Source organism: Phocoena phocoena, chromosome 20 (assembly GCF_963924675.1).
Source record: "Phocoena phocoena chromosome 20, mPhoPho1.1, whole genome shotgun sequence".
Lineage (NCBI taxonomy): Eukaryota > Metazoa > Chordata > Mammalia > Artiodactyla > Phocoenidae > Phocoena > Phocoena phocoena.
This window is the reverse complement of record NC_089238.1, coordinates 54,717,215-54,740,174: the sequence shown is the minus strand read 5'-3', so window position 1 is coordinate 54,740,174 and position 22,960 is coordinate 54,717,215. Positions and strand designations below refer to the sequence as shown.

Genomic DNA, 22,960 nt, shown 5'->3' with positions numbered 1-22,960 from the left:
CTGCAGGAACTGCTCAGACCCCCCATCTCGCTCCAGAAACAAAGGTCTCCCCTGGAGCCTGCGGCAGGAAGCCGTTTCTTTCAAGGCGCCTTTCCCCCTCCGCCTGTCCCACCCTGGCTCCCAGGACGCTCAGCCCCACCTCTGGCCCCAGGCGGCCCCATGCTGTGTCCCTTGCCAACGGGCCTGGTGGCAGCTCGTCGTCCAGACCATCTCTAGCCTGTCGCAGGGGACCCCAGCTTATCAAATCTGCTCCAAACAGCCCCGAGGAACTCAGGTGTGGAGTGGAGAAGAGGGCTCGGGCCTCACCTGCCTGGGGATCACTCAGAGAGGGCAAAGCTGGAGTTCAGGTTGGGAAGGGTCGTCATGTCTGAGTACAATGCGCAGTCTGGACTCGATTTAGGGATTTAGAGTTTGAGGGCTGGGGCTGGAGTTTGGGATTGACTGAGACACAGGTTAGGGTTCCGGCTGGGTTGGAGAAAAGGTGATTAGGTACAGGGTGAGAAGGAGAGTTCAGGTCAGAGTGAGGACAGTTTGGTTTAAGATGGGATCCGGAGAGGATCACAGAGCTCGTGGTGAGACCAGGGCTACGGACAAGGCGTTGGGGTCCGAACTAGGTCAAGGTGGCTCATCTCTCCCTTTCGTTATCCGGTGTATATTCTGCAAATCTACGGTCTCTCCCAGGTTCGCCACGTGTGCTCAGAAAAGACAAACACTTGCCGACGCAGTATCAACCTGTCCACTCCCCAGATCGCCCCGGCCAGTCGGGGCCAAACAGATGGGACTTCTTAGCTGGTTTGGGGGCTTTGAGGTCTCTGTGCCTCCAGGGGAGCGGGCAGTGGAGACTGGCCACTGCGAGAGAAGGGAAACGCTGCCTCTCGGCCCCAGCCCCCAGGACTTAGCTCACTTGGTATTGTCGGAGTCGATGGTGTGGAAGAGACCCTCTAGTTCTTTCTCGTTGAGGACGCCATCTGCAAAGAAGAGCTGGAATTCCTCCAAGGATAACTTCCCGTCATCTGCGAGGAAGGGGTGAGGGGAGAGCAGCTGGTGTCTAACAGATGGGACATCCCCAGACCCAGACAATTCCCAAATCAACAGAGAAACTCCAGCCAGGTAATCCCCGCCTGCCCCGCTAATTCCCAAACTAGCTCAGATCATCCCTGCCAGTGCCGCTAATCCAAATTAACCAGCCAACTCCAGTTCACGGAGATCACAGACTCATCTAGCTAATTCCCAAACCAACAGACCCACACCATTTACAGATAAGCCCCAAACCAGCAAATGCTGGGGCTCATCAAGCCCCACAGTCAACAAGTAGATAGAGCACACCTGAGCCTGTCAGGCAACCTTTTCTCCCAGTCACCTGACCACATGGAGGTAGTCTGATGACCCCTCTCTGTTGGTTCCAAAAACCCAGAACACCTCCACACACTTAAATCGTCTCCGCCTCAGCACCCGGGTCCGGATTCTGGGGAGGGAGTGACCCCTCTCCACTCTACCTTCACAGGGTCTGACGTGAGCCCGCTGCCGACGGTGGCACTCACCGTGCCACGGATGCAGCCCTGAGGATGCCAAACCCCGGGGGAGGTGGTGCCAGGCCTGGGGCTCTGGGATGGGGAGGGGCTGGGCTCTGGACAAGGGGCCCTCACAGCTGACATATCTGTCCCAACGCCTCCCTCCCCGTCTCACCTCTTCGGCCTCCACTTGCGGTTGCCCTGGCTACCAGCATCTGCTGGGGAAGTTCTCATGGGTTGGGGGCAGCCGGGCTCCTGAGAGAGGGGCTCCCAGCAGAACTCCAGCGACTCCCCAAGCTTCCAGCTCCTCCCACCTGGGCTCTACTGCTCAGTGCACCCACCTCCCCATCCCATCCCGGGAGCCACAGCCCCCTCCTCACTGGTCTTAGCTTCCTGCTCCTCCTTAAAGGGGCCGCATCTGTGGGAGACAGCGGAGGCCAGGGAAACGGGTGAGCCCCAGCCCCGCTCTGCAGACCCCCTTCAGTACTTCTGGCAAGTCTGCAGTCAAAGCCCTCGAGAGCCCACGTGGCACGTTGTGTTGATTAGAAAGAAACACGCTTCCTGATGGGGGGGTGGGGCGATGCGGTACAGCATCAGAGCACGTGAGGGGAGGACCGCGCAGGCTGGATCTGAGGCCCTCAACTCTCTGAGTAGCTGCCCTTGAGCAGGGCACAACCCGCCCAATCAGACACGGCAGACCTACTTGGACCCAGGCAGAAGGCACTCGTCCATTTTAAAGGCTCTGGAGCTTCTATCTCTGCGGCCAACAGCTCTGCAGGGGCTCAAAGTGGGGCAACTTTGAGTAGGGAGAGGTAGGTCCTCACGCCTTGCGCTGGGCTCCGCTCCGCCCGTGTTGAGAGAGGGGGAACATGGGAGAGCGGGCACGGGCTTGCACGTGGGGGGCGGGGGCAATGTCCGGCGTGCCTCCAACTTCCTGTCTTAGGTGCTCAGGTTTCTTTCGTTTTCTTTCGCCCGCACAGGATGCGGGATCTTAGCTCCCCGACCAGGGATCGGACCTGCGCTCCCTGCCAGTGGAAGCTCGGAGTCCTAACCACTGAACCAACAGGGAATTCTCCCGGCTCATGTTTTAATGTCACAGACGGGAGAATGAATTTCTAACTTTCAAAACCCAGAGTCCCCCCAAAACAAAAGAATCCCCCCCCTATTCACACATAAAGACCCAGAAACCAACCATAAACAGTGCACGATACCAGCCGTGACATACATAAATGCTAAGTTATGGTCCTTGTCTTCTGTGAAAGAGGACACTTTCCAGGTTTCCTTTAACAAGCCTGATGACGACCCAGGAGCCAGGGAGCAGAACCAGGGCAGACACACAGGCTCTGTGTGTTCACGCATCTGGTCCTCACAACACCCCACCACATAGGTATACCATCACCTCCAGTTTACCGAGCAGAAAGGCACAGAGCAGTTATGGGACTTGCCCAGGTCCCTCAGCGGGAGGTCGAACCCACGCCACCCGGCTCCTGAGTCCATGCTCCCGACCCAACCTGGGGCAGGGTCTTGTGTGGAGACCCCCAGCCACAGGGCTACGTGGAAAAGCCGAAGCCAAGTCTGGACTCAGTGGAAGCGTGCTGTGATTGATTAGTCACGCCTGCCACGGGCACGGCACCATCCCTGCCACCATCTCCTTCTGCGCATCCAGGCACCTCCATCCAGTCCGCACTCAGGAGAACAGGCAGAGAGAGGCCCGCCAGGCCTCCTGAGCACAAACCCTTCTCGGTGACATTTAGCTTGAAAGTCCCACCACAGCCCTACTGAACCCAGATCAGCTAATGAGGGAAGCAACATCCGCCAGGGCCTCTGTCCAATTAGAGGAGCGAGAGGGCCTAGCACCTCCGGGACGCCCCGCCCCGCCCCCCCGCCCCGAGTGGGCCGTTCGCAGGTGTCCTCGCTAATTAGCCTGAGCTCAGCCTCTGCTGCAGTGACCTTTCAAATGCCAGGAGTCTGCCAGCGTCCCTGTTCCCTGGAGGAAACGCAGTCTGGCTCCCAGCCCTCCACCGGCCGCCACACCAACCCTTCCAGGTCCTACACCCCAGGCTGCCCGGCAGGCACCCCACTCTGCCTCACCGCGGGGGCCACGCCCAGGCTCCGGCCCCACCTCCGCGAAAATGCCTCTGTCCTGGGAGCCACCAGGCCAGGCCAGCCCGAGCCGAAGCCCTTGCTCCTGTGATCCCAAAGGCCGATTCCACTCCAACCCGCGGCCGGGGGCCACGGGCCGGCATCTTGCTTCCGTGGACAACTGGGGCAGAGCCGGCGTCCATTCCCTGCCCACACGATGTTAGCAAACTAGGCTGGGCTCAGTCAGAACCGCCCGCTATGCTCCCCACCTGAGCATCTGCGATCTCTGACTTGTCCTCTCTGAGCCTTGATTTTTGACACCTGTAGAAAAGGGGTGGGGGGTGATGCTTCTTCTCCCACTAGGAGCCCAGGGAACGTCAAATGAGGTCTATTAACGTCTTGGTGCCTAATAGATGCTGCACAGCTGCGGGCAGTCTCCACCAGATGGTGAACGCCCCGTGAAGCACGGGGTGAGAATCAAACACTTGTTGACAAACCAAGGCCCGTGTTGCAGACACTCAATGCTCACCAGCTGGTGTGAGGGCTCGCTGGTTCCTTACAGCACGCCAAGACCCGCGCTTCACCCCACCCCCCATGACAGCCCCTCGGTCCCCACTTACAGACGGGGACACTGAGACCCTGAGAGTTTGGTGACTGCCTGAGGTCACAGAGCTGGTAGGCGGCTGAGCCCTGGCAGCCCCTGCAGCAAAGCGGGGGCCCTACCTCCTTCTCACAGGCCCGGGAAGCTTCCTGGGAACCAGAATCACACACCCCATTAACCCTGGTGACAACCCCCCACGGCCACTGGTGCTGGCCGGGAAGACGAAGGCCCCAGGGGCAGGAGCGGGCTTGGGCTCAGCCTCTGTGGGGACCGCAGGAGCAAAGTCGAGGGTCCCCGCAGCTGTGCTCAGGGGGCGGAAACACGGCCTCTGATGGGCCGGGATGCAGGGGGGCGGGGGATGAGCAACGAGGATGAAACCCCATCTGTGCCTGAAGGGAGACCAGGGCGCCACCCGCCCACCCACACAGACACACACACACAGCTCCACACACACACCCTTGGTACGTAGAGCAACAGTCAGAGAACGGCCATTCAACCCTCGTGCACACAACACTCTCAAAAGCATGAATGCTGATGCACAGCCAGACCCACACGGCTGCATCCCAGGGACACACACACACACCACACTCCCAGCGGTGAATGAGTCCGTCACCTGTAAGCCAGCAGCCATTTACCGAGGACCTACTGTGGGCCGGGCCCACGACAGGGACAAGCCCAAATCCCTCCCTGGAAAATCCTCGTCATCTGCTGAGGGGCGTGGCCAACACACGGTGATGATCCCAGGCCGTCTGCACAAGAGAAGGTAGAGAGAGGCCCCCCAAACCCCCTTCTCTAGTCTCACACTGTTCAGGCCGCGATGCCACGACGATTTCTCGAGCGCCACTCAAGTCCCCCCACCGCGTCCCTCTCTTTCTCCGTGCTCCGTAGGGAACTGCTCCATCTGACAGTCCTGTATCCCAAGAGGCCTGGGAGAGGCCACCGTCACACCCAGGGATGGTGGGTGAGAGAGGGAGACCCCTGGGTACTAGCTTCCAGCCCAGGGCTGTTCCCCAAGGTCTCATGCTCTACCCCACAACACAGTGCGGGGATAGCTCAACGGTTAACTCCCAGGGTCAGGAGGGAGGGGTGCTGGGGCCCGGGAGAGTGCTGCCATCTTGACCTCCAGCCCACGCACGAGAGGGCCTGGGACCTGAAGGCCCTGGGGGGGGGGTGTGGGCAAGCGATGGGCCATCTGTTCCCCACTCCTTCCCCAGCACGGGCCTTGATACTAGTATTTTCTCGATGGATGAATAAATCAACACTGAGCACTGCCTGCTTCTCTTTTAAAAAGTTCACCACCCATCTCCTCCCTGCACTTCCCCCAACAGCCCAGGGAAGCAGACAGGTTACGTGTTATCACCCCACTTTACAGATGGCAAAACTGAGGCCTGGAGAGGGGCTGTGCCTTGGTTAAAGTCCACAGAGAGTTGCTTCCGGCCCAAAAATAATGACTGTGGTATTTATACAAACGCTCTCTGTGGCCACTGTGAGACTCAGGTGGGCCTTAGTAAACCTTGTTAGCTTCTGGCCTCTGCCTTCCAGAAAGGTCCAGGGTGGAACACTTCCAGCAAGTCAGGAGAAGTGGAGTGTCCTGGATTCACGACAACGTGCTCACTTTGTTCGGGAAGCCGCGTGAAGTGGGGAAATCTGCTGGGGTCCACAGCAGAGCTTCCACTGTCTTCATGCAGCTGGGTGACCCCGGGCAAGTCACAGAACCTCCCTGGGCCACTACAGAGTTGACAGAATGGGGGCAACCGCACCGACTGTATCAGGTGGCTCGGAGGAGCAGGTGTGCCAGGGCCCAGGAAGGGCCTGCAGTGAGGCTGGGGGCTTCCTGGGCCCCCGCCTGGGTTGCTCTGGTCCAGCCCAGCTGCATGAGATTCAAGAACATCAAGGATTTACCACAGGCGAGGCATCACAGCATCACCAGCACCTGCTCTCTGAATCCGCACGGCTCCCCCACTAAGCAGGAACTACGGGGAGTGCCATTGTAAGATGGGGAAACGGAGGAACAGAGCAGAGGCAGGATTCAGAGTCCTGCGCTCCCAACCAGAAAGAGTCAGGTCCTCATTCAGGGGACAGCCTGGGAGGGAAACTCACCATTTTTGTCCGCACGGCGGAATACCTGCAGAGAAGAGAGATCGAGTCAGCGCTGGCCCGGAAGGGGCGGGCTTCTGACCACCGTCCCCAACCCCAGGTGGTCTGGGGAAGCTGGGCCCCCTTCTCCCTCCCTGGGGAAGACACCCTGGCTGGGATCCAGGGGCGGGAGGGCGTTTCAGGCAGAGGTCCTCCCGCCGCCTGCGCGGAAGCAGCTGCCCACTCTCCCTCCTGTGCCGGCAGCCTGCCCACGGCCACGCTGACACACGCACACATGCGCGTGGACACGCTCACACCCATCACGTGCTTGCGTGTGTGCTTCCAGGACTGTGGGTCTATGGGCTGCACGCCCTGTTGGACGCTCAAGTCGCACACTCAGAATTCCTGTCCCATGGACGCAGCCACTGGCCTTATACATCCCCCCTCCAGGACCCCTCGGGAGCCTGGTTTCCTCCAGGGAGGCTGGGTTAAGTCTGAACAGAGGTGTCTGCTAAGGGAACCTCGAGGCCTGATGACTAGATCAGCCAGGGCAGAACTGGATTATTTGGGGGGTGGGGGAGCGGGTAGGAGCAGGCTGCCAGCAGCTCAGGAATCTGGTGCAGAGTTCCGCTGCCGGCTGCAGCGGGAAGGGGGGGAGGGGGGAACCCCATCCCCTCCAGCCTCAGCTGAACCCAGATGACTCCTCCTCCTGGTGTTTTTGGGACCTAGTAAGCCTTGCTGATGGAAGGAGGAGAGGCAGGGCCCCCCTGGGTGACCATCACACCTTCAAGGACAGAGCCCCCTAGGCCCCACCCTCCAAGCAACGGGGCAGGCATCCATCAGCAAGCACCTGGGGCTGTGACAAACCAAAGCAGCAGCTCAGGAAGGCTTCTCAAACATCTCCCCTTCCTTTAGCTGAACCCTGAGTCCTCGGCACGGGGCAGTAGCCACTGTGGCTGAGGCAGAGAAGGGAGCAGTTATCAGAACCCCAGCCTGAGCACCCCACACGCCTGCTCCGCAAGGTTCCCGGAGGCGGGGGTCCCACCTTCAGGTGCCCGTGCCGGCCTGAGCGTTAAACAAGTGGCTGACACGACCATGTGATGTGGCCCCCATGCCTGCTCATCAGCCCATTTCACAGATGAGGAAATGGAGGCTCAGAGCCAGCTCATGGCCAGCATGCGAGGACTCCAGAGCCCACCTCCAGTCCTGTGAGAACCAGGAGAGGTCTGGACAGGTCTTCCCTGCAAGGGTGGCCCAGGACTCTCAGCTGTGAACGCTGCTGGGGCTTTGAGAGGGTTCAGCTGTGCAAGTGCGTGTCGGGCTGTGTGTGAGCCTGTTTCGGGGGGCACTGAGCCACAGGCACTCACCGCACAGATCCCCCTTCCCTGCCCAGCCCTTTCCGTCCAGAGCCAGCTATGGGCTCCAGGAGGAAGGGGGGGCTCCAGGAGGAAGGGGAGAGTGGAAATCCACGCTCTCCCCACTCACAACGATGTGTGACACACACACACACACACACACACACCTCCCAGAAACCCACGATGCACAAGAGAGGCACCCCTGCCCGCGGTCACCCACCACACAGGACACCCTCACTGGGACAGGCACACTCCACTGCCATGCTGTCCCTTGGGGGGCAAAGCTCCCTCCACCTCCCCCCAGCACTCTACCGGGGACATCCATCCTGTAGAATCTCCCTCCTACGGTGGGGAGTGGGTGGGAGGGCGAGGTGGGGCCCCGGAGGGGATGGATGGGGGGGAGGTGAGGGAGGGAGGGTGGGGAAGGGAATGACGGGGCTCAGAGTGGATAGGGGTCCCCAGAGGGGTCCAGGCTCAGGGAGGACGGGGGATGGCTCCGCCTCTGCTGACAGAAGAGGGGAAGACAGAGGTGCGGAGGGGGCCTCACTTTTAAAGAGGTGGTGCCTGGGGGGAAGGGTATTTAGGGTAGAGAATACAAGGGCTTAGGGTCTACAGCCAGGACAAGAAAGGTGGCCCCGGACCTAGGGGTTGTGCGTGTGTGCCTGTGTGCGTGTATGTGTGTGTGTGTGTTGCGGGGAGGTGGTCTTAGAAAAGTAACGACTGGGGCAGGAATCGGGATGGAGAGGAGGAGGGGGCCGGAAGCGGCCAGAGGCTCCCATCCCGGCAAGGGATGGGGGTTAAGGATGAAGTGCCGGGATGGGAAAAAGATGAGGGTTTGGCCAGAACAAAAGTAGGGGGGCGGTGGCCGGGTCGAGGGGCTCCAGGCTCCCGGCTCTGAGAACGTGTAGATCCCCAGAAGTGGAGGGAGGGGACGGGGAGGAAGGGGTCGTCCCGGTCCAGGGACGAGACAGGATTCGCATGGAGACCCGCCGGGAGGTAGAGGGGCAGGGGGCCGCGCTCTGGGACGCGGAGGGGCCGGTGCGGGTCCTGCTCCGGGCCGCCGAGGGGGAGGGGCAGGGGGGTCGCTACCCAGGGAGAAGGGGGCCTCGCAGGTCCAGGCGGGGACGGAGGAGGGGCTCGGGGTCCCGGCCGGCGCGTACTCACGTCCAGGATGACCGCGGTGCCCCCGCGCGGCGAGGCGGGGCCCGGGCTGGGGCCGGGGTCCGCTGCGGGGACTGCGGGGGCCAGCGGCGCCCGGGGCTCGCCCATCCTGGCGCCCACCCAGCGCAGCAGCCCGCCCAGCGCCCGGCCCTGCGGCGGCGGCTCCCGGAGCAGCCTGTGCGCGCCGGCCCTGCACAGGCGCGCCGCCCGCTCGCACATCGCGCCGCGCCCGCCGCCGCCACCGCCCGGAAGCCCGCCGACCCCCGCCCGGCCCGCGGACCGCCCCCGCGCGACCCCCTCCCCGGCGCCGCCCGTGCGCCCCGCCCTCCTGCCCTCCCTCCCTCTGCCCCCGCGGCCGCGGCCGCGCGGGGACTGGCCTGCGCTCGGGGACGGGAGTGGGGGAGGGGCCGCACCGCCCGGACCCCGAGCCACGTGCCCCGTGGCCACAGCCCCCACCCCCCGCGGCCGGGCGCGGCGGCTGGACGCTACCCAACAGGCGCGGGGTCCTGGGGGTCTGGCTGCGGGGGTGCGTCCCTGGGGGCTGCCCCCCCCTTCGGAAGGTGCCCCGCCCCGCCTTGGCACCGCCGCAGGGGCCGGAGCGCGGTGTCCGGCGAGCCCGGAGCGCCCTCTGCCGGCTCCGGCTCCGGCTATCAGCGCCCACGCACGGGGGGTCTCCCCCCACCACTCCGCTGGTACTCACTCTTCCCTTCCTCCAGGTGCACGCCCGGTGAGCCCTCACCCGCCTGTTGAACAACGCCCAGAACCCGTCTTCACTCCGGAACACCCGCTTCCCCTCACTCCCCGCATCCATCCACCCACCGACCCAAAGAATTAAACGAGCACCTGCTAGGTGCTAGGCCTGGTGCTGGCACTGGGTTCCAAGGACAGGGAAAACAGACGAGTTCCTTGGCCTCCTTGAGCTTACATCCAAGTGGGCGGAGCCAGATACTGGAATGATTCCACGGATAAATGAACAATTAAAACTGAACTGTTATGAAGAGGTGGCACCTTGGGCCATGAGAGGGGAATTTGCCTTTAGGCCATGGAGGGGTATTGTGTCAGAAGAGGCTTCCTACAGGAAATGAGCCTTATGCTCTGAGAGTGGAAGGAAGAGGAGTTAAAGAGAGGAGGGGAAAGTGCCCTCTGCTAGAGACTATCCCGTGCAAAGGCCCTGTGGCAGGTGCAAGTGTGGGGAACATGAAGGGCCAACTGAAAGGAGACAGTGTGGCTGGAGGGAGAGTGGGAGAGGGTGGGACTAGACTGGAGGGGTGGGCAGAGCAGGAAAGCCTCCCCAGCACCCATTCCTCAAACACAGCTGCTGTCTCCTCTGCTCCCACTCAGCTGCCCTTCCTCTTGGGGCACCATCCATTGACTCCCAACCCCCCAGCCCAAGGACGTTCTCCCACCAGGCCCTGTGCTTCTCCCCCCCCCCCCCTACTCCCCAGCTCCCAGAGCAGGTCCTGGGCACCTGGCCCCCTCCCCAAGCACAGAGTCCTCAGACACAGGAGTGCAGGCAGGCGCTGGTTTTATTTGGGACCCGGTTCTGGGAAGAGCAGGGCCTGGGGTCCTCCTGGCTCGGTGCTCAGCTAGCCCCGGTGACCCCAGCTCACACCGGCAGCTCTCACCCCCAGTTACAGCTCTGGGCCTCCCCTGTCCTGTGGTCACTCTTTCCACCCTGGTCTGAGTCCTGGCAGCCTGGGTTTCTCACTCTTCATCTGAGAGGGCCGTTGCGTGGGCTCGTGGCCGCTCCTGTCTCCTGCCGGGAGAGGCCCCCCTTCCATCACTGGGGCATCTTGGGATGGGGCTCTGCGTCCAACAGGGCCGTGGTGCTCTCCTCTCCTCTTTAGGGCCTGGGTGCAAGGATGCCAGGCCAGGTGCTAGGGCGGCTTCCTGGCCTCCTTCCTCAGCAGGGAGCTGGCCACAGCCAGGGCCCCGCCCTGCACAAACCTCACAAAGTTGTCCCCGGCCAGTGGCCCCACGGCGTACAGGCCCTCCCGGTGTATGCTCTGGTAAGTGAAGGGGTCCACGTCAATGGGGTTCCTCTTGGCGCTCAGTGGCTGGTTGGGGTCCGTGGCGAGGTCAGCGCCTGCGCCCGGGAGGAAGGCCAGATCAGGGTGGGAGCCAATGAGGGCCAGCACCAGGGCGATGCCGAAGACCTTCTGGAGGCCCCGGGGGTCCCGGAACACAGCCTGGCGGTCCTCCCTGAGGAGGAGCAGCTGGTGCTCGGGGAGGCTTCGGTAGCCCTCGTAGGGGCTGGGCGACAGGATGGACTGCTCCCGCATCATCTGGTGCACCTTGTGGTACTCCGGGTACAGCACCTTGGGCAGCTGGTTGAACACCAGGCCGGGGTCGTCCACGGACCGGCGGAAGGCGTGGATCACAGGGATGTTGTAGTGGCGGGCATAGAGGACCGCGTCGGCCGCCGACAGTCCCGCCCCGATGATGAGGACGGGGTCCGAGGACGGGGACACGGTGCCTGCCCGCGTGGCTGCCTCCAGGGCCGACAGATCACGATGGACGAAGGGCAGGGCCTCCCCGGGGATGCCCAGCCGGGCTGGGCTGTCAGACGTGCCAGTGGCCAAGACCACGTTGCGGGCGCATAGGGAGAAGGGCTGCTGGCTCTGGTCCGCGGTGGTCACGAAGCCGTTCACCTGGAAGAGGGGGCTGGGGTCCCGGGCGCCGGGGCTGCTGGGCTCGGGCGTCCCCCACTCCACGGCCGTGACCACGGCGCCAGACACAAAATTATGGCTCAGGCCCTTCTTGATCACGTAGTCCCTATAGTAGTGGGCGATGTCCCCGGCCGTGGCCCGGCTGTTGCGAAGACCTCTGCAGGGAAGGACGAGGGAGGGTGAGTGTCACAGAGCGGACTGCAGGGGAGGTGGACAGGCTGGAGTCAGGCCCTGGAGCTGGACGGTGGCTGCACCACCCAGACGTGTAGGACTCGGTTAAGTGGTTTAACCTCTCGGAGCCTCAGTCTCCTCTTCTGTAAAATGGAGCTGATAAGGGTGCCTCATTAGCGTGGGGTTCGGAGTGTGGCCTCCGGTGCCAGACAGCCTGGGTTCAAATCCTGGCTCTGCCACCAGTGAGCTCTGGGCCTGGAACCCTCTGCCTGGGCTCCTCCCTTGCAAAATGAGGATGACCGTGGTGACAGCACCCGTTCCCTGCCGTTGTTGAGAGGCTTAGATAATACGAATGGAGACTTTAGAATAGAACATGACGGGCAGTAAGTGACATGAGGTCGGCCACTACTACTTCCTCAAGTGACTAAAGAATATTTTACATAAATGTGGTAGGATTCCGTTTTTATAAAGTTCAGAAACAGACAAAACTAATCTACAGAGTTAGAGGTCAAGCGAGTGGCTACCTCTTAGGAAGTGGGTGGAGACCGGGCGGGGTCTGAGGGGGCTGCTGGGGATAGGGGGGGATCTGTTTGTTGAGTCTGGGCGGCTGAAGCGCGGGTGTCTCCACTTTGAGAAATTTCACCCACCTGCGGGCATATGAACTGTGTCGTTCTCTGTATGTCCCTGTATTTCAGTAAATAAGTCGGTTAAAGCGTAACCCACGTAAAGCACTTAGCATAGTCCTTAGCCCACAGTAGCAGCAGAGACTATTATTATTATGATATTACTACTACTGTTGTTGTTGTTATTTCTACTGCTATTATTGCAATCCTTTCTGGGGCCATGACCAGGGCCAGCGTTGCCAGTGGGTGACGCACAGACATTTTTTTTTTTTTTGCGGTACGCGGGCCTCTCACTGCTGTGGCCTCTCCCGTTGCGGAACACAGGCTCCGGACGCGCAGGCTCAGCGGCCATGGCTCACGGGCCCAGCCGCTCCGCAGCACGTGAGATCCTCCCGGACCGGGGCACGAACCCGTGTCCCCTGCATCGGCAGGCGGACTCTCAACCACTGCGCCACCAGGGAAGCCCGACGCACAGACTTTGACATCATCTCAGCTCCTCCCTGTAGCTACCTGGGTGACCTTAGGTGAGTTACTTTTCCTGACTTGTGGACACTTTGTTACGGATTAACTCACTTGAAGGGAATCCTCTTTGACAGTCCTTCAATACAACTCCTGATTGCAGCGTGAGCTCAGAGCACATCCCCTAAGGCTGCTCCAACCAACCCAACTGTTTAGTCTGCTCCTGAAACTGGAAGTCTGGAATCCATGCCTGTGGGCTGGTCATTTCCCCTCCTCTATTTTAGTAAAAATTGTTTCAAAGGACTGTCCTGAGAAGATGCTGCATCCGGGGTTCTTTATAATAGTGGCACACTGGAAAGAATGAAAGCTCCATGACTGCGAAGGGGTTTAGGAACCGTGGCAGCACCATGAGGACGGGAGTGCACCTGTTGTGGCTTTTGGCTCCAACATCTAAGCACAAGGCTGGGTATGGAGGAATTACTCAGTGAAGATGCTCACTGTCTCTTGGGAGTCTAAGTGGCCATGTGAAAGGACGGTTGCAAACACTGTGTAATGGCCATGCGAAATCCTCATGACATAACGTTACATTTTAAGAGTCCGATAGAAAAGGGCATGACCACAAGTTAAATTTACGTTCCCATCTGTCTGTTAACACATCACTACACCAGCCTGGATGTCTTCCTATCAAATTTTCAGGGACAAAAAGTCTTTGTGTCCAAGGGACAGTGAGCCCCAGAGGGGTGGAAACGGAGCTGCCAGAGAAGTGGGGACAACAGGCCCCCTGTCACAGCCCCGAGGGCGGCGGAAACGTACGAGGGCGAGCGGGGGCTGGAATTTATCTATTCAGTGATTCTGCTGTCTCTCTGGGGTGGAGAGAAGTGTGCAGTGTGGTCTTTATGGAGCAGGAAACCGGATGGGAAGAGAACCCCCCGAGATGCGGCGGTGCCAGGTAGGCATCAGCTGTTTTCCTTTTTGCTCAGTTTTCTATAGCACGGTTATGTTTCTAATGCAGAAATATTTTTTTTTAAAAAAGTGCATCCTATTAGCTGACCTAGACGAAAAGAGACTGTTCCAGGCCAGGCTCAGAATCGTGGGAAGCCAGAGGGCTGGGAGCCTGGGCTGGAGGCTCCGGGGCAGGGCGTGGGGGCAGGGGCCGGCTGTCACCCTCTCCTTAGAGCTTGGGGTGCTACAAGGAGGCCAGGTCGAGGTCGTGCAGCAGGCGCACCGGACAGGGAGTCCTAGGTGACCGCAGCTCTGCTCTGCACTCCCGTGTGGTCCTGGGCAAGTCCTTTCCCCAGCCGAACCTCAGCTTCCCCCACTGGAGTAAGAGGAAGGGCGGGCTAGATGAGCCCCGAAGCCCTTTGGCTCCCAGTTCAATGTCGGGTCGGGCCCAGGTCTTCCCTGCCCATCTGGGGCTTTCCAGGGCAGCCTCACCTTCGCTTCCTGCACATCCAGTCCTTGACCTGCAGGTCCGGGAGCCCCATCCAATCGCCTTGGCTCAGGGTCACCATGGAGCCTTCAATGGACTGGGAGGAAAGGAGACCAAAGTCCAGGCTTCTGCTGGCCCCCAATCCACTGAGGGCTGGAGGGCAGGCTGAGGGGTGGGGGGAGGGGGAGGTGCATAGGGAAAGGTGGGCAATGGAAGCGTCCTAACCCGAGTTAGGGAGGAGGAGGGACCTTCCCCCTCCCCTCCCCCTCCCCTCCCCCTCCCCCAGACTTCATGTAGATTTGGCTCAAGTCCCCTCGCCCCTTCTGGGCCCCACTCACATGCCAGGCACCCCCTGGCAGGTTCCGGCCCAGGACCAGGTGGGGGATGGCTCGCTCCTTCTGGTGCTTCCAGGTGAGGACAGACTCCACGTTGCCCCCAAAGTCTGTGTCTGGGCGCAGGAGGGCATCAAACAGCAGGGCCACAGGGCTTTGGCACCGGCCTTCAAGGCCTTCGGACAGGTAATCCAGGTCCTGGGAGGGGGGACACAAATCAGAGGGCCCACTGGAGGAAGGCCACCTGGTCCTGCCTTTCCACCCTAGTATCAGGGTGTCAGATAAGCTTGGGAAATGCTGCCTCTCAAAAGGAGATAGTGCACATCAGCAAATTAAAGGCTCTGACAAGTCCTGCAGCTGTCACTTACCCGTTTAATTTTGCCAAACCCAGTGTCTCTCAGATTTACTGGAGCAGGGACATTTTTCTCTGCATATTATACCGAGGGACGGCTGTCCTGTACAACAGTGGTCCCCAATATTTTTGGCACCAGGGACTGGTTTCGTGGAAGAGAATTTTTCCACAGACGAGGGTGGGGCGGAGCGGGATGGTTTAGGCGGTAATGTGAGCGACGGGGAGCGATGGGGAGAGGCAGATGAAGCTTCTCTTCACTTGCCTGCTGCTCACCTCCTGCTGTGTGGCCCAGGTTGGGCAGTGGGGGGGGGGGTCCCCCGCGGGGGGCAACCCCTGCTGTAGAAGGCAGTCTGGAAAATGCCTACCTAGACCCAATGCCAACTTACTTCCTCACCCACCAGCTTGACGCTGGGAGGGGCCCAGGAGGATGGATGCTGCCTGAAGTGGGGGGCAGACACTGAGTGGCCTCCTGGAAGGTGAGGGGCGTGGAGGGGAGGTTGGTGAGCCCTCCTGAGCAGGGGCTGGCGGACCTGCAATATCTAGGGCAGGGGTTCTCAGCTGTGGTACAACTGGCCTTTGCGCTGGATAATTCTTTGCGGTGGGGCCTGTCCTGTGCATCTAGGATGTTTAACAGCATCTCTGGCCTCGACCCTCTACGCCTGTGGTGTCACCACTCTGGTCGTGACAACCGACACTGTCTCCAGGTGGCCAAGTGTCCCGGGGGGCGGGGGCGGAAATCATCCCTGGGTTTAGAAGCACTGGTCTAGGGGAGCTGAGACAAGCTGATGTGGGATTTGTAAGTCTTCAAAGACAGCTGTGATTCCTCTTCCCCAGTCTCTATGGCTGATTTTGTGGGCTCTCGCACGTTTGGTCTTATGTCTCGTAAATGCATCCTTTTGATTTGTGCCTGAGAGAGTTTCCCCGCAATGGGGGTGTCCCTCCCACCCGGAGTTCAAGCCCACCTGGTCCACGATGGAGACCCCCGGCGCCTCGGTGAGCTTCCTCTGCAGCACGGGGTGTGGGTGGATGGCATCTGGCTTCACGTAGGGGTTAAAACCCGAGAGCAGGTAGGACAGGCAGATGCCCGAGGGACCGTTGCCTGGGGAGAGAGGGCGGGGTCAGAGGGCAGCGCTTTTGAGCACAAGAGACCACCACCACGGAGGGCTTTGGTCTCCATCTGTCTCGTTCATTGATTTGCTCTTCAGGCATAAAAATAAAAATAGAACATTTATTAGCACTACACCACTTGAACAACAATAAAGTTGTGGAAATAACCACTGACAGTTACTGAGTGCTTACTATGTGTCAAGCGATTTTAATAACAACAAAATAATAAGAAACTGACATCCACTGCCGCTGTACCAGGCCCCTCCATAGCTCCGAGCGCACTGAGCCAGACACGTGCTACTTTTCCTCCTTTTCTACTTGAGGAAGCTGGGGCACAGAGAGGTTAACTGACTTGTCTGTGGTCACACAGCGGCATGACTGAGATCCTGAGATTACTGAGAACTGACAGTGGGGTCAGGTCGGTCAGAGGGATGTGTAAAATATTACAACACAGATGGCTACGTGCTCTGGGGGTGAGCTCGGGGGCCCAGGGTGCTCAGGGTGGGTGCTAAGCCACCTGTGGGGCCATCTGCCCCCAGGTCTGGATGAACCACACTGCTTATCAGAGGCACTTTTTGGGCACTTAATCTCATGACATCACTCCTATTCTTCTCTGTCTTTCCCCTGTCTTATGTTGTGCTGTTCTCAGTCTTAACTCACATGTAGACAGCTAGCTGTTCAGACAAACCCTATGAAATGGCCGACGCGCAACTGTTTTTAACTTACAAAAATGGCCATTTCATGTGGTTCGACCTGGTGTTTGCCCGGAGGGAGGGGCCCTCTGTCCCCCATTTGTTCAGACCTGACCGCAGGACCACATGCTTCGGCTGCGTCCCCGTCACAAAGGCACGCAGGCACAGGGAAAGCACAGGACAGGCACAGGCACAGAACCAGTCCCCACCCCCTGCCCCGCCCTTACTGCGCAACCCCTGCAGAGCACCCTGCTCTTGCCTCGAGGGTTCTTGGGAGGGTTACTCAGATGATGTTTTATAAATGCTGAGCACAGCACTGGGCACAGAGTGACCCCTCCAGGGCCTGCCCGCTCCTGACCTCTAACCCTTGGGGCTCAGGGCAGCCCCTCCCCCACCCTGGGCGGCACTCACCGATGATGACGACCGGGAGGGGCTCTGAGCTGCTGGCACCAAGGTGGTCCTTCCATCCGTTGCTCATGGCTGGGGCTCTCGGGGGGGCTTGGGGCTGGCAGCAACCTGGGGGCACAGGGGAGGAGGGGCCCCTCGGTGAGCCGGGGTGTCATGCACTCACTTCCCGGCTGCAGGGTGACCTCCTGTGGCCCTCAGGATCAAGTCCAAGGTCCTCCCTGAGTCTTATCAGGATGACACTCCCCTCTCATACCTGCTATACTCTAAACAGGTCCAATTATGCAGGGCTATCTCCCCCAGCCTGGGCACCTCCTCTCTCTGAGCCTCACTCCACACTCCCCATCTCATCAGGGGCAGTAACTGTCCTCGAAGCTTATTCAGCTTCCATGAGGCCCCCCTCTGCCCAACTGTGGGCAAGCCCTGCCCAGCACTTCTGTGACAGCCACAGCCCTCACCCCACAATCCGGCCCGCGGGTCTTCAGTGGACTTGGCCCTGGAGAGGCACTTCTGAACTGGCGACCTCTCTGGGTCTCAGTTTCCTCATCTGTAAAATGGGAATAATAATCGTCTCTACCCCATGGGGTTGTTGGAGGCGGGGTGGTGGGGGTGGCGGACACAGGTACTGTACGTGAAGCAACTGCCTCGAGAAAACGGGCCACGGGGAAGAGACCAGAGCTCACTGTCTCCTCCAGAGGCTGGGCTAGAACAGGTGGACATGCAGAAACCACGGAAGCCTGAGCCCCTTGGTTTGGGGAGAAATGCATGCAAACCTGCTTGTCTCTGGAGCACCAGCGCCCCCTGCTGGCCGCAAGCCCAAATCACTCAGAGAGACCCAAACCCCGTTCTTAGGGCTGCAGGTGCCTGAGGAGAGTCCAGACCCACCTTCTCCACATCGCCCTAGACGAGCTAACGGGGGCCCTGGCCTCACCCACTATCCAGCAGCCCTGCTGTCCTGACCACCACAGGGCAACATGTACACGAGCATGTGAGGAGCAGGCAGGCACTTAGCACTTTCTGTGTCCCAGGTATTTGACATGTTTTTTCTCATGTCCTCCTCACACTGACCCTATGCAGAAAGCACTGTCGGTGCTATTATCCCACTTACAGATGGGTAAACGGGGGCTCGGAGAAGTCGCACAAGTTGCTCAGTATCACGCAGCCGACTTTTAAATCCAGGGCTAATGGTGCCAAGGCTTTGCCTGAATGCACCGTGCACGCTGTTTGGCCTGTCCCCAGGGAGACATGGGGCTGGTAGCAAGTAAAAGGGTGAATGGGGGGCACAGGGCCCAGACCACCCAGAGCAGCCAGGGATGGGGGCCCGGCATCGCTGGCCTTCAGGATTCTTCCAGAAAAGGCTGAAATCTGGGTTTTTAATGTGAATTCTCTGATTTGGAAAAGTGGGCAACTAATTCACAATTTTTCAAAATCTTGAACAGGCTGGTGAAACACAGCCGAGGCCAGCGTACGACCTCTGATGTGCGCAGAGAGACAGCAACACCAGCGTCCACCGCAGGGCAGGTAGGTCCCGAGCAGAGGGACGAGGGACAGCCGCCCAGACAGGCTGGTGGGAGGACCTGGGTGTCACTCCCACAGCAACAACAATGGACCTTCGCACAGCACTTTGCAGTTTGCGAGGAGAGGAGCTTCCACCTAAGCCGTAGCATCTGGGACTCTCGGGCACCCTGAGAGGTGGGCGGCGTCACCGCCATCTGGCAGGTGAGGAAAGGGAAGCTCAGAGGGTGAAGGGTGTCTCCAGTGTCACACAGGGGGATGTGACATTTAAGGACTCCCTCCCCAGTGCCCTCAGGTCCCCTGAGAATGGCCTTCCTCACCTCAGCTGGGGCCTGGGCTGGGACAGCCTCCTCGTCCCGTCTTGGTGAGCCCCGTGTTCCCCATCAGGGACCACGTGGCTCTCTCCACGCCTGGTTCCCTGCAGGGGCCCAGGCTGTCTGCCTGGGAAGAGGATTCTGGGGTGACACCACTGCCACTGCCAACAACGACACAGAATGACCAACATTTCCGTACTTCCATGGAGTTGGCCAGGTGACCGGCGTGCTCGAAACACCTGATGCGCATTAACTAACAATCCGTATTTAACTGCGTCGTTATAAGGACTCTCGCAATCACTCTCGTGTTACAGATGGGGAAACTGAGGCCCAGCGAGCTTCTCACAGCCCCGTACGGTTTGCGAGGAGTTTGCCCCAGCTCGTGCAGGCCGAGCTGGCTTTGAGCCCGGGATGGCCTGTTCCAGAGTCTTCTCTGTGCCCTCCGAGCTGGAGTGACAGTGTGTGACAGAGGCCCCTCCTACCCGGCTGAGTGTAGCACGCGTATCCATCCCTGCCCACCCTGCTGCTCTGTCCCAGCGCTGGTGTCGGGGGAGGGAGGCCAGGTGGCCAATGCTCGCAGCTGGGAGGGCACAGCTTCTCACTAACCACCGGCCGCTGGGTGTGCCTGGTGGCCCTGGGGAGGAGGGCTGTGCTTCCCAGAACTCTTCCTCCTGGTTCCTTCAAACAGCCCCAGGGCCCTGCACTGCACGTCCTCACTGTCCCCAGGAATAGCAACAACGGGACGCAGGTGATGTCCTTGCAAGACGCTCCTTCTGCATCGGCTCCTTTAATCCTCATGGAGCCCACTTTACAGACCGGAAAACTGAGGCTCAGGGAGGTGAGGCCATGCCCCCCTGGTCACAGAGCCAGTGGGTCATGAAACTAGTTTGTTCACTGAGGGCTCAGACCACCTAGACACCCCATAGCCCCCCACAATGGGTGTCAACCTGTTCCCCGCGCCCATGGAGTGCCCACCCCGGGCCAAGTCCTTTACCTGAAGCTTCAGTAAAGGACTGAGGATCCCAGTCCCTTTGAATCCTCCCAGCGCCAGTAAGGAGAGTACTTGCAGAAGCCCCCGTTTACAGATGAGGAATCAGAACTGACTGCCCCCTTTTCACGCTTCCCGGAGGCAAAGGGGCCCCATTTACCACCAGAGCTTTTGGACTCCAAGTCCAGTGCTCGCTGCCAGAAGCTTCTGGATGCCACACACATGAGGTCACCACCCAGAGGCTGACCTGAGAGGTTACTTCCTGTGCAGCGATACAGCCCCAAGTCCTGAGGCAAAGCTCTCAAAACCTCGGAAGAACGCATGCAGCCAACTTCCATTTGAAAGTTGAACTTCCCATTTCTGCTATGCTTTTTAGTTTTGTGGAGTTGGAACGGCCAATTTTTAATGCGAACGTTTTGTTGGAGTTCCTCTGGTTGGAGATGGCAAATGTCCACCGAAAAAAGTTAACATTGAAAACTCATTCAAGTTCACAAGAGAAAAGAAGCCTAAAAGAACTGGGAATAACTGCACCTTCCAAGGTGCAATTATTTTCTCTTTCTTTCTTTGGAGTTTGCAGCATTGGAACTTCTAGGGTTATCAAAGCTTGAAACCGCTCTAAGACTCGGGGCACCTGTATGGCTACATTTACTGAGTACCTGTGGTGGCTTTTTACTCATTTCACTTTAATGACAACCCCCCACCCCCCCTGCCCCGTGGGTTTTCTTATCCCCATTGCCCAGAGGGAAAAACTGGGGTCGGGAGGGAGCAGGTGTCTTTCCCAGGACTGTTGGAGACCACGCCCCCGAGTCCTAATCCTGCCCCTTGATACCTGTCAGAGGCGGGGTGAGTGCCCTCTGAGGAAAACAGCATGACAAACAGTCCCACCAAGAAAGTGGGGTGGGGGGGGTGGGGCTGAGGAGGCGCTGCCAGTCGCCAGGGTGACGCCTCAACCCCAGCGAAAGCCCCGTGGCACCACCTCCCCCTGGAGCCTCCCCCATCTGGAGCCCCAAGAGCTCCGAGGCTCCGCAGACCCTCTGGGGCCCCTCATTCTGGGCACCCCAACCCTCCTGGGAGAAGCCAGGTCCCCGGGACCCTGCGGTGGGAGCGAGGGCAGGTGCCTGGGACCTCTGTCCCCTGCAAGCAGGAGAGGCGGGGTCCCGGAGGGCAGCACCGAGCCTGCCTCTGTGACCCAGTGGCCTCGGGGCGCCGGGCAGCCTGCCCGGGCTGGCCACACCTCTCTTTCCAGCCCAGAGCAGCATCACATGGGCTGGGATGTACTCCAAGCGGGCAGGGCAGTTGTCAGCTGAGGGTGCCAGGCACCTGGAGATGGGCATGGCCAGGAGGGGCGAGGGAGGACCGTGGGGCGGGGGCGATCATGCTGGTCCGGGGAGCCTGGGTGGCTCCAGGGCCCCGTGGCCACCCCTGCCTGGGAGGGACTAGCTTCTCCCACCTCCCCCGCATGCCTCGCCTGGGCCACTCACCTGACGGGCAGGGGTCGAGGACACTCGTGAGCCTGGCCTGGTCAGGCACTTGGAGAACCAGGGCTCACGGTGCCGGTGCCGGCCGAGGGAGCAGGACACCCATTACCCCATGGGGATCCAAGAGGCTATGAGAGGCCGGGAAGCGAGGGTATTTCACGAGCTGGGAGGAGGCGGGCGGTGGGCGGGGCCAGGAAAACCACTTTCATAAGCGTGAGTCAGCAGGGGCCCCTGCATGAATGAATTTGCACACTTGAGGGAGGGCGGTCACGTTGCCAGCTCCGGGGGTGGGGTGGGGGACGGCCTTAAAGGGCCCCGACCCGGGGCTGGGGGTGGGGGTGTCCCTGGTGGGGTGGGGCCCGGTGGTGGCCAGGCTGAGCCAACCTGGCCTTTCCCATTAGGGAGGCGGAGACAGTCCTGCCCAACGTACAGTCAAGGCGGCCCCTTTAAGTGGAGAAAGAAGTCCTGGTGCCCTCATTCCATCTGGTTCTACGTGATGTCTTCCCGCTTCTCCCCTCCCTCTCCCTCCCCACAATAAAAAGCCCACTGGCACCAGCCGGGGCAGGCTGGGAACCCAGCTGTCACTTCCTGGGCAGGCTGCTTCAGTTTCCTCATCTGAGAATGGGGCTGAGTAATGACTTTCCCTCCTGGGTGGTCGTGGCGTTTCAGGGATGTCATTCTTGGTGACCGTGCCTAAAACATGGTTCATGTCTTCTTTTCTTCGTTATTTTTTCTCTTTAGCCTGTAGCACTGCGTGCCTCACATTTTGCCGATTCTCACGCATTTTATTATTTTATCATCTCTCTGCCCAAACCGGGATGTGGGTTCTGAGTGGCAGGGAAGTGTATCGGTCTGCTCTATCCTGAGCGCTCAGCACATAGGAGGTGATCCAGAAGGAAGGACGGGAGGGCTAGAGGACAGTGCTTGGCCCAGAGACCTCAGTGCATGTTAGATGTCATTTCATTACGGATGTGATTGTCACCCCCATCGTCCGCACTGGCCTGGGGACTTCCCTGCCAGCCCTGCCCCACCCTGTGGGCGGCCCCACTAGGGCTGGGACCAGGGTTAAGCAAGGAGGCACTCACCTTGCATACCAAATTTAAGGGGATGCCAAAAACACTCAGTGATCAAGAAAACAGTATTTTGATGCAATTGAAAAAAATAAAAATTAATGCCTAAAATCCAAGATAAACAAAAATGTTAAAATTTCAAACAAAGATCTGTAACCATGCCATGCCAAGCTGTACTGGAGCCTGATGCAAAAAGAAAAATCAGAATACCCATGCTGCCTGTATTTAAAACTTTGATATTTTGTTCATCCTGGATTTGAGGCGTTACTTTTGATTTTCAAAAATACTGCATGGGGCTTCCCTGGTGGCGCAGTGGTTGGGAGTCCGCCTGCTGATGCAGGGGACACGGGTTCGTGCCCTGGTCCGGGAGGATCCCACGTGCCGCGGAGCGGCTGAGCCCGTGAGCCATGGCCGCTGAGCCTGCGCGTCCGGAGCCTGTGCTCCGCAACGGGAGAGGCCACAACAGTGAGAGGCTCGCGTACCGCAAAAAAAAAAAAAAAAAAATACTGCATGAACACACTATGTGCCTTGATTATGGAGTGCTTTGCTGCCCCTTGCATTTTGTGCTCG

At 59.7% G+C, this 22,960-nt stretch overlaps 2 protein-coding genes across 4 annotated transcripts in view; both read right to left on the bottom strand.

The window, feature by feature from the left end:
* The window catches only part of NECAB2 (N-terminal EF-hand calcium binding protein 2), a 37,068-nt gene extending 28,063 nt beyond the window's left edge, over positions 1-9,005 (bottom strand). For 2 of the 3 annotated variants that reach the window (XM_065899131.1, XM_065899132.1), the window contains exons 1-3: positions 8,790-9,005; positions 6,295-6,319; positions 905-1,013 (exon numbers count right to left, since the gene is read on the bottom strand). In XM_065899131.1, coding sequence (XP_065755203.1) covers positions 905-1,013; positions 6,295-6,319; positions 8,790-9,005 — 350 coding nt within the window. Of the gene's footprint in view, positions 1-904; positions 1,014-6,294; positions 6,320-8,789 lie in introns of those variants that run through there. The other variant, XM_065899133.1, reaches the window with a different exon arrangement.
* A 1,292-nt stretch (positions 9,006-10,297) lies between these two features.
* OSGIN1 (oxidative stress induced growth inhibitor 1) lies at positions 10,298-21,448 on the bottom strand. Its single transcript, XM_065899322.1, has 6 exons — positions 21,324-21,448; positions 17,032-17,136; positions 15,784-15,920; positions 14,476-14,667; positions 14,143-14,234; positions 10,298-11,612 (listed from the first exon to the last, which is right to left on the bottom strand). Exons 2-6 carry the CDS (start codon positions 17,096-17,098, stop codon positions 10,664-10,666), a joined length of 1,437 nt encoding a protein of 478 aa, XP_065755394.1. The 5' UTR covers positions 17,099-17,136; positions 21,324-21,448; the 3' UTR covers positions 10,298-10,663.
* Between the last annotated feature and the right edge of the window lie 1,512 nt (positions 21,449-22,960).

Coding starts and splice junctions, on each gene's coding strand:
- OSGIN1 (XM_065899322.1), bottom strand. CDS start 17,098: ATGAGCAACGGATGGAAGGACCACCTTGGTGCCAGCAGCTCAGAGCCC. Junction 15,921..17,031: donor CCTCCCGGTCGTCATCATCG/GTGAGTGCCGCC, acceptor CTCTCTCCCCAG/GCAACGGTCCCTCGGGCATC. Junction 14,235..14,475: donor TGCCAGGGGGTGCCTGGCAT/GTGAGTGGGGCC, acceptor CTTTCCTCCCAG/TCCATTGAAGGCTCCATGGT.